The sequence below is a fragment of the Gopherus flavomarginatus genome, chromosome 2, assembly GCF_025201925.1.
Source record: "Gopherus flavomarginatus isolate rGopFla2 chromosome 2, rGopFla2.mat.asm, whole genome shotgun sequence".
NCBI lineage: Eukaryota > Metazoa > Chordata > Testudines > Testudinidae > Gopherus > Gopherus flavomarginatus.
The window spans coordinates 166147803-166156863 of NC_066618.1; the positions used below are offsets into that span (position 1 = coordinate 166147803).

The 9061-nt window shown below is 47.5% G+C and overlaps 1 protein-coding gene across 1 annotated transcript; it reads right to left on the reverse strand.

Annotated features, from left to right (window-relative positions):
• Positions 1 to 399: 399 nt before the first annotated feature.
• Positions 400 to 8999, reverse strand: LSM1 (LSM1 homolog, mRNA degradation associated). Its single transcript, XM_050940352.1, has 4 exons — positions 8864 to 8999; positions 7681 to 7749; positions 3061 to 3176; positions 400 to 940 (listed from the first exon to the last, which is right to left on the reverse strand). The coding sequence occupies exons 1-4, from the start codon at positions 8907 to 8909 to the stop codon at positions 770 to 772; spliced, it is 402 nt and encodes a 133-aa protein (XP_050796309.1). The 5' UTR covers positions 8910 to 8999; the 3' UTR covers positions 400 to 769.
• Positions 9000 to 9061: the final 62 nt, after the last annotated feature.

The following is a 9061-nucleotide window of genomic DNA, read 5'->3' on the forward strand; positions in this document are numbered from 1 at the left end:
AGTTTCTTGTTAAGAGGAAAAAAGTAGGGTGGACCGCACAGAGCCAGGTTAGAGGGAGCTAATGCAGAGAGCTAGTGGATTCCTTGTCTTGTCTGTTACAGAGCCTGATTTAATGAGGAAGGGATGGTTCATACTTGCAAGGCCCAGTCAGAGACAGACAGGCTCCAGCTTTCTGCTGATAACCAGGAAGTGCCTCACTCCCACCCTCACCACTAAGCCAGAAGGAAACATGCTCCAATTTGCATTGGTTCCTCAGCCCACCCTGGACTTTGACACAAGAAATCCTCTAGGTCAGAAGGGAGTGGTGGGGGCATAAGATCCCGTTTGTGATCAGTACCATGTTCTGTTTGTTCCATACAGCTACAACCCAGAAAAAGCAGATTCCAGTACAGGTCAGTATTGATTATATTGTCAGGATCCAGGTTTTATTTACATGTTGAGGAGCAGTTTCCCCAAAAATCACTTAAAGAAAAAAAAAAAAAGTTTCTCTCCATGCGCACACACTTTAAACTGCACCATCGCATGTGGGTATATTAAAGGCTAGTCAGACACCTTCATTCTTCATAAACAACGATTTTGTGAAAACAACAACATGATTTTAATAGTGTGTCTGTGCCATGGAAAACATAAGCCCAAAATTAAAAAAAAAAAAACAAAAAACAAAGGACAGCCTTTCAAACAGACCTACACACCCTCTAGCCAAGTGTGGTCTAAATGCAAAGCGCTCTGCTTGCTTGGACAGAGCAAATTGTCCGATGGGGCAGAACACCTAATACTCATCTAGAGTGTCTGCCCGTGGGATTGAAAGACCTCGCTCCTTAAGTGCCTGTACTTTCAGCTTCTCCGATTCTTGCTTGGCTTGCTGTTCCACTCGCTGTTCCTCCAGGATCTCCTCGATCGACACCTGCTGCAAAGGCGTGTCACTCTCCTTCTCCAGGTCCTGCAAAAGAAGCACCATTCAGGGTTGCCAGGAGGGAGCTAGCAGTGAGATCTGTGGCTCTGCTTGCACTGACCACCCGTGACATTACAGAAAGCGCTTAACACAGCACTACCTGGACCACAAGCAGCATATTAACATATTCATGTGTCAAGAATTCATGTGTCCCCAAGCAGCTCCTCCAATGATCAGCACTTCACAATGCAGATGCATGGGACAGGATACAAGTCCCAGGATTTCCAGCACTGCCCTAGAGCAGGGGACAGCAACCTTCGGCATGCGGCCCATCAGGGTAACGTGCTGGCGGACCATGAGCCGTTTGTTTACACTGACCATCCGCAGACACAGCCCGGAGCTGCGAGGATCGGCAGTCTGCACATCCATGCAGCCCCAACTCCCTAGCTTACACAATCACCTCATGTCAGAGAGGAGACGTGATCCCAAAGGGGATGGAGGGATTCAGTTCATGAGAAGCAGGAGCTCTCTACTGTCACTCAGTATGAACATTGTGCTGGAGGGCATGAACCCAGTGCACTCAATGTGGTACATCACTGAGGTTTCGTTTTAATTGGTCCTTAGCAGCTTCACAATTAATCTATTACATTCTGCTCTCATAACAAAACCAGGAAAGGGTCATTGCTGAGGTCACAGCTCTCGGGATCTGCTCACACTCCAAGAATCCCACTGGGCTTGCTGGATGTCTCAAGTACTCACCCCTCTCTTCACAATTCAAGGCATTTGATACAGGACCTACTGTGCGCCTAGTACTGGGGTTAACATTTCCCAAGGAGGGGGAAATGCTGCAGCTGATACTGTCTCGTTAGAACGGAGCACAGGAAAGGGGAAAACAATCAATCCATGCTCCACTTTTGCAGACTGCAAATTGTTGGAGCAACACTGTTCAAGGCTGCCACTGGCTAGGAAGGATCAGATGTATGATTTGTTGATGCTCTGAATAGTCAGGGCAGACTCAAACCAGAGAGAAGGGGAGACGTGTCTGTAATCAAAGTCATACGGGTATGAACAGAAATCTTACATTTGCACTTTAGGGATGCCTAGGCATATGCTATGGACTCTGAAGAGGGCTTTGTGCCCACAGACCCCAGAGGGCCAGCTAGATATTTCTGGATGGGACAACCTATCATTGCCCATTGATAGGTTCATTGGCCTGCTCTATCAGAGAAGCTGAGCCATGGCAGGATCTGTCTCCCAGGATACATCCAACTCCCCCCATGCCGAGGGTAGATAGGAGCCATCTCAACGTTTCATCCCTGCTCTGGGATGTTGATTTTTAAATGCCCAAATTTCACTCAAGAAAACCATAAAGTGTAAAGAGTATGTATGAATTACAATGGGATTTGGGCACCTACTCCTTAAGTTTCCTTGAAGACCCTAACCTGAAATCACAGTCAATGCAGAGCTCTGAGGTGTTGCAAACACCCGTAAAGACAAGGATGCATGTGGGAAACTGCAAAAGGAAATCTGACCTGGAAAAAGGCAAGTTTGTTGGCTTTTTTGAGGGGAAGTGGGAGGGAGATGACAGCTGCTCTGCATAACACTGACCATACTGAACCTGGAATACTGCCTTCAGGCTGAGACCACTACAGATTCCTCCACACGCACTCAGTTACCCAAATATATCCTGTGCTGCAGGCTCACTTTACCCTTGGAGCTGGTGGGAAACATCTCAAAGCTTCTATGGGTGTCCATTTTCCCACATGGCTCTGATAAACTAACCTGCACCAAAACCTTTGCACTACGCTCCTCCCCCCGAGCAGCTAGAGGAAGGCACCATGTTGCTCCTTACAGTACTGAAGGGAGAAAAGCACAGGACCCTTGATCGCAGGGTTGGCCCTTTTGCCTATGTAACAGCTCATTCCATGAGCCAAGGTAAAGGGTTACATAATTCCCACGGTGCTCACTTCTCTGGCATCGTGTGACCATTTCACAGCACACATATATCATCACTGATACAGAAGAGACCCGCACACTGCCAGTTGTTGATGAGACCTGGCTCCAGCGTCAAGTTTGTTGGCAACGCTGCTCAGAGTAACCGAGACTACATTCCTGGGCAGCAAGGGAGCCTGCGCTCCAGCAAAGCGACAGACGAGAGGCTTACTTACTATTTCCCCCAGCAGGACAACGTTCTCGCCTCGCACAACAAAGATGCCTCGAGGGATGTCGCCATATTTTTTGCCCACGTGAATGCGCTCCACCGTCTGGTGTAACACCAAGTTTGCTGCAGTTTTCAAGGGAGGAAGAAAACAGACTCCTTTGTGACTGTCTGAATGAGGCTACAGTGTCGTGGTCCCAACCCAAAGCAGAGGGGCTGCAAATGTGCTGCAAAGCCGCCCTAATGCTCATGCTTTGGTAGCATCCAGGATCTCTGAGCATTTCAGCAAAGGGCAGTTGAGTTTCACCCACCACTTCAGTGCAGTTGTTGCTGGGGTGGAACCGATTTAGCACAATACTGCATCTATTTGCAGTACTGCATAGCACCTAGAGGCCCCACCCGAGATTGGAGCTCCATGGGGCTAGGTACTGTCCAGACAGAATGGGAGGCTGTCGCTGCCCTGAAAAGCTTACAGACTAAGTCTTATCTACAAGGGGATTTCTTCTTGATTAACTCCATGAAAGGACACAATATCAGAATTAGCTATTCATACTCCAGAATAAGAGTGTCCACACAGAGTTAATCAGGAATAGTTAATCTGCTTTAAATTCACATCCTACTTTCATCTGAATTTACTTTCATGTGTGCATGAGATCTTGATAGACAAGACAAGGGCTGGGAAGAGAAACAGGCACAGGGAAGGGAAGCATCAGTGGCAGAAACAGGAACAGAATGCAGGTTACCTGACATCCAGTCCCTTGGGTTAGGCACCAGACCCCACTGCAAGAGAACTGAAATAGGCAACCAAGGCTCTGGGCTCAAGACCTACTCTTACAAGAAGCATCACTGCTCTTTAATGAGCACAAGTTTCATGTACTGAAGTTTCATGCCACCCAAGAGCACGGCACCATAAGCAGTACAGCACCACACAGGGCACTAGTCACGAGGGAAGCTAGTCACTGGCTCCACTTTCTGAAACTATGACATGCGTCTTGACTGGAGGTTTCCCATCCTAATCTTATTTTTCCTGAAATATTGAACTTCACACTCCACATTTTCAGGGTGAAATGTGACGGAAGTCAGTCAGAATCCAAAAGGGAAAAACGTTGCAAAGTCTCGATATTTTAATTGGCAGATCTATGGATTGCTGTGAAGTTGAAGACACTGGGGTTTGTACAAGCCATAAGAAAACAAACACTGTACTCCATCTGCAGCAGCAATTAAATGTCACACGGTCCCTGGAGCAGTACTGACTCAATTGTTCATTCTGGGGCAAAGACCAAGATGTTTCATCTTAAGTGGCTATTTAAATTGCAGTTGTCCTAGACTCAATAAAATTGTTCAGTCAACATCCACAGAAAAAGAAAAGAGGTCAGCATTTGCCAATTAAAAGCAGGCCAAAAGATAGATAGATAGATATAGATATCTATCAGTAAGGGACGATATATTAGCCAACTTTTAAAAGAAGCTTTAACAAACCATAGAAAGTAAGAACATCTTGACATGTTCTTTTAACTTAACTATAGTTTATTAAAGGGTTGTTCTTTTTTTTTTTTTATTACCAACCAAATGCTGAATATATAAAATCCAGTATCTGGTAAGCTAAATCTTAAAACTAGCTTATCTTGAAGAAAACCAGACACCACCGTGCGTATAAATTCAAGGGGAAAGATTATGCAGATAAGAATGTTTATAATGCCAGCTCTTAACCATGAGGAGTACACACACTTATTTAAAAACCATAACACAAACAAGGTTTAAATTCAGACTTCAAGTCACACCACTTTATACGCATCAGTACTTTTAAGCCTTGATTGTTTGGAATTGAGGAAATGTGCAATACCATTCATGACAGGCATGTGACAAGAAATCAGCACTACTATTCTAGATTATGTATCTATTACACCCAACAAGATCACACAGGAAACAAATGAAACAGGAAACTCAGATCCAAACTTGCTGTTTACAATTAAGTCACTGTGTCTTTAACTGAAGCGGAGATTTTCTGTTTCACTGCTTTTGCTCAGAGATCTAGCAGTAAAATGTTCTCCTGGTTGCTCTTTGAAATTACATTTTATCACAGCACCCTCTCAGCCTATGCATTCCTAATCCCTGGCTCTGCCCACCCTTTTGATTATGGATTGCTACATATCATTAACAGCCATCACTGTAACTAAGCACCATTTGGGTGATCATGCTCCATTTACCTCAACAGAAGGATCAGGCTCTGTACACGTAATCAAGCCTGGCACTGAATTCTATCCAAAATTTAACACAAACTCTCCACCACTCCCTCATTTCAGCCAAACACACAAGCAGGGTCAACTTGGCCAGTTGCCTTCCACATCCCATCTGTAGCAGCCCAGCTTGGAGAGCAACGCAGGGGTGGAAGCCAAGAGGTCCTGGCTCTGGCAGAGCCCTTGGGTGAGTCATGTCCCCTGTGTGTTTCAGTGAAGTGAGGATAAAGATCCTCCCCAGCTAATCTGCACAGTGCTTTGCCATTGCTGGGCAGACCTACAGATCTTGCACTGCACTCTCAAAGTAGTGAGACAGACTCATCTTGATCTCCATTGGCAGAAAACTCTGCAGCCTTCCACAGAGACTGCCCAGCCCCCTACCCCAAAGAGTTCCGCCTTAGGAGCCACCCCAGCTGCAGCACACCTGTCAATTCTCTCTGCCAGGGCTGGACGTGAGGGACAGCATGGACCTAGCTCATTCAGGGCTTTAAAGATCAGGCGCAACACCCCAAAAAGCTCTTGACTCACAAGCCTAGCAAAGCAGGAATGGGCATGGTGCAAGATGTCATCTCAGTAGTGTGCATCCCACCCCATCCCACCCCCAAGAGTCACCTCATGTCCCATGCTACAGCACTCAGTCGGCTCTAAACTCATTCTAAACCAATGTTGCTAAAGGCCCTGTCCACACTGCAACAATACCCAGGTGTGGGGAGGGTTGGGGTAGAACCATTTTATACCATATATTTTCCCTTGCTTCTGTGACCGAAGAGCCCGTTATAGTACCAGAGAACCATATTTTAGTCTAGGAATCTACCTGAGCTAAGAGATGGCTACATCCTGTATTATCCATCTACACATGGATTAAAATCTGTCACAGCCATGTCATATAGCTTTGTCTACACATGGGCAAGGTAGCATAGATCCTGTTATACAGCTCCTATTACTGGAAAGCTCAAGTACCACAGTAGTTACTGTGCTTAAAGCACCAGGGTCTGAACCCTACTGCTTTGCAGTGAAGATGCGGCACCACTTGATGTGGGTCTCAGGAGTCAGCTGGAAGTATCCCACAATTCCATAGGACAACTTCCTTAGTCCTCTATCCCAACAATCTGCAATCCACTCTATTGAAAAGGAAAGCCCCTACGCTTTGCAAATGCTAGCGGCTCAGGACTCAGTGTTAACCCATTCTCTTCCGATCTCTGATCTGCAAGTATACTTTTAGAGAGCCTCTGGGGCTTGCAACAGAGAGCGAATTGATCAAGCCTTTTGCAAAGCGAGCTCCTTCTTAGTACCATGCAGGGTGGGCAGTAATCTTTTCTCACAGTGCCCCATGGTTCTAGGGCTACAGCAGACACATTGGGGGGGGGGAAGAGGGGCACTAGGGACTCTGGGACATTATTACTTTGATTCGGGTCTGCAAGTGGATGCCAGAGCATGGGTTAGAAACATCTTAACATGAGGTTAAAATACAATGTGGACACAAACCCAGGGTTCCCTAACACAGGTCAGCTGACTTGAGTCCCACTAACCCTGGGCTTAAATTGCAGTGTAGACGTATCCAAAGAGTCCGCAGCACAGCTAAATTTCTGACATCAGCTGGATATACAGCCTGGACTCTCAACCACTCTATCTTCTACATGTTTATACAATGCTGGAACCCATAGATTATTCCCAAACCTTATTAAGTTATTATCTTTATAAGTCCTCTTCCCCCCAAAAAATGTACACCAAGAGCCCCATCCAAGGCATTCCCTCTTTCCTGCCAATGGTATCATTGATGATGCTGGTGAAAATTATGTGCACTTAGCTCCTCTTGATTCTTAAAGCACTGTTTGGGAGGTGTCTGGGTCCCCCAAGCGGTGAGCTAAGAAACTCCTGAAACAATAAAATATTTTAACAGGCAACTTGAAAGCTAGAAGCATTTTCAGAGCTATCAAATTCTGATGCAAGATGCACGTCTTTGCGATCGAGAAGGGGTGGCCACATGCCATAAAGCTGGAAAATATCTGAGCACACTGGGAGAATTAAAAGTCAAACACACACAGCGAAATTTCCTCCCTTTTCCCTCTACAGCACTTAGAATAATAGCTGCTTTTATGGAAGCCAATGCTGATTAAAAACAATGAGCATTCCTCACCTCCCTCCACACCTCATGTACTGGTTTTGGCAAATGTTACTTTTCCAAGAATGTTTCTATTTGTCACATGTCAAAGGCTTGTGACGCACATGCATCACACGTGGAATCCTAGCTTTCAGCACTGTCTACTGGAGAATTTTAAACAGTGGATTTATAGTAAAGTAGACATTTAAGAAATAGCATTAAAGATGTACATAATGGGAAAGAATGAGGCAGAGAGGGCTTGGACTAAGAGTGAGGCCATGTGATCACATACCAAACTGATCGATGCTTCGCAAATATCCTATCAGTGTTCTACCATCTCGAAGGAGGACCAAATGTTTTTCTGGAAGAGATGTTAAATTAGCATTAATGGTTATAGAAAATATCAAGCACTGCTTACAATCAGTACAAAGGCCAAATTCAAAGGAGAGCAACTAAAATGCTGAACAAGAATGTTTTAATCAGCGTTAAATAGCATTAGTCATATTGTGGTAGTGCTTCAGAGCCTGTCATGGATCTGTGCCCCATCATGCTGTATGGAGAGATAACAAAAAGGGTTCTGTTCTGAAGACTTTATAATAGTTTTTCTAGCCAGATTTTCTGAGGTGCTGGGCATATGCAGCTGCCACTGAAATCAAGGGGAGCTGCCTGCAGGTGACAGACTGCTGAAAAACCAGGCCATTTGTTTGTAAGTGCCACCCAGATCTGAAATGAAAATATCGAGACTCTCTGCAAAATCACAGTACTAGAGATTTGGAAACACCAACACCAGGAGATGATTTAAAACGTACATTTACGAAGTACCCGGCACCCTGGAGGATGCTGAAGCCCTTCACAAACTACACACAGCACCACGGAAAGGCAGCCAAGGTGAGATGGAGCGTAGCAGCGGAGAGAAGGGGAAGTACGGGGATTTCCCAAAAGAAAGGGAGACTCAGGCTGCTCAGTTAGCGCTGAGATGATCATTATTAACCTGAACTGACAGGCGCGCCGGGCTAATGAGAGAACCCCGTTATAGTGACAGCAATGGGGGAAGGGGAGTCACCCCGAGAGAGAGACGGGGAAGCCCGTACCCCCAGGCCAACCCAGCGCGCTCTGGCTGAGGGCAGCGCTCCAGGGAGGAGCCGAGGGGTCTCCCTCCGTCTCAAGATCTTTTGCAGCCTGGAGCCTTTCAAAAAAAGGACGCGAAGCTACAGAGTCCGGGAGCTGCAGCGGGACCCGCGGGTGGGGGGAGACACCGCAGCGGGGCCTGGCTAGTCCCGGGGCTCTAGCAGGGCAGGGGGGACTGCAAAGGGACCTAGCCAGGCCCGGGGGTGAGGTGGGGCCTGTAGTGGGGCCCCGGGCGGGTCAGGGGATCGGGGGCTGCAGCGAGGCCTGGCCAGGCCCGGGGGGCAGGGGCCGTAGCGGGACTCGAGAGGAAAGGGGGGTCCGCGGCCCCCCTGCCGGGCGCCACTCACTGTCGATGTCCTGGATGAGGCTGGCGGTGCCCGGCATGTAGTTCATCCTGCGGCCCCAGCCCGGCGGCTCCCACCCCGCTCCCGCCACCCACCACACGCAGCGGAAGCGCCGCCATTTGCCCCCGGATAGACCCTGCTCGCCCCGCCCACGTGCCGCCCGCCCCGCCCCACGGGGTCACCGGCCCTCGCTGCTCCCCC

Bases quoted from the DNA above. Each gene is read 5' to 3' on its own strand.
- LSM1 (XM_050940352.1), bottom strand. From the start codon at position 8,909: ATGAACTACATGCCGGGCACCGCCAGCCTCATCCAGGACATCGACA. The intron at 3,177-7,680 runs GTATGTGATCAC...TGAAAACTGCAG, and splicing joins GCGAAGCATCGATCAGTTTG to CAAACTTGGTGTTACACCAG. The intron at 941-3,060 runs GTAAGTAAGCCT...CTTCTTTTGCAG, and splicing joins TTGTCCTGCTGGGGGAAATA to GACCTGGAGAAGGAGAGTGA.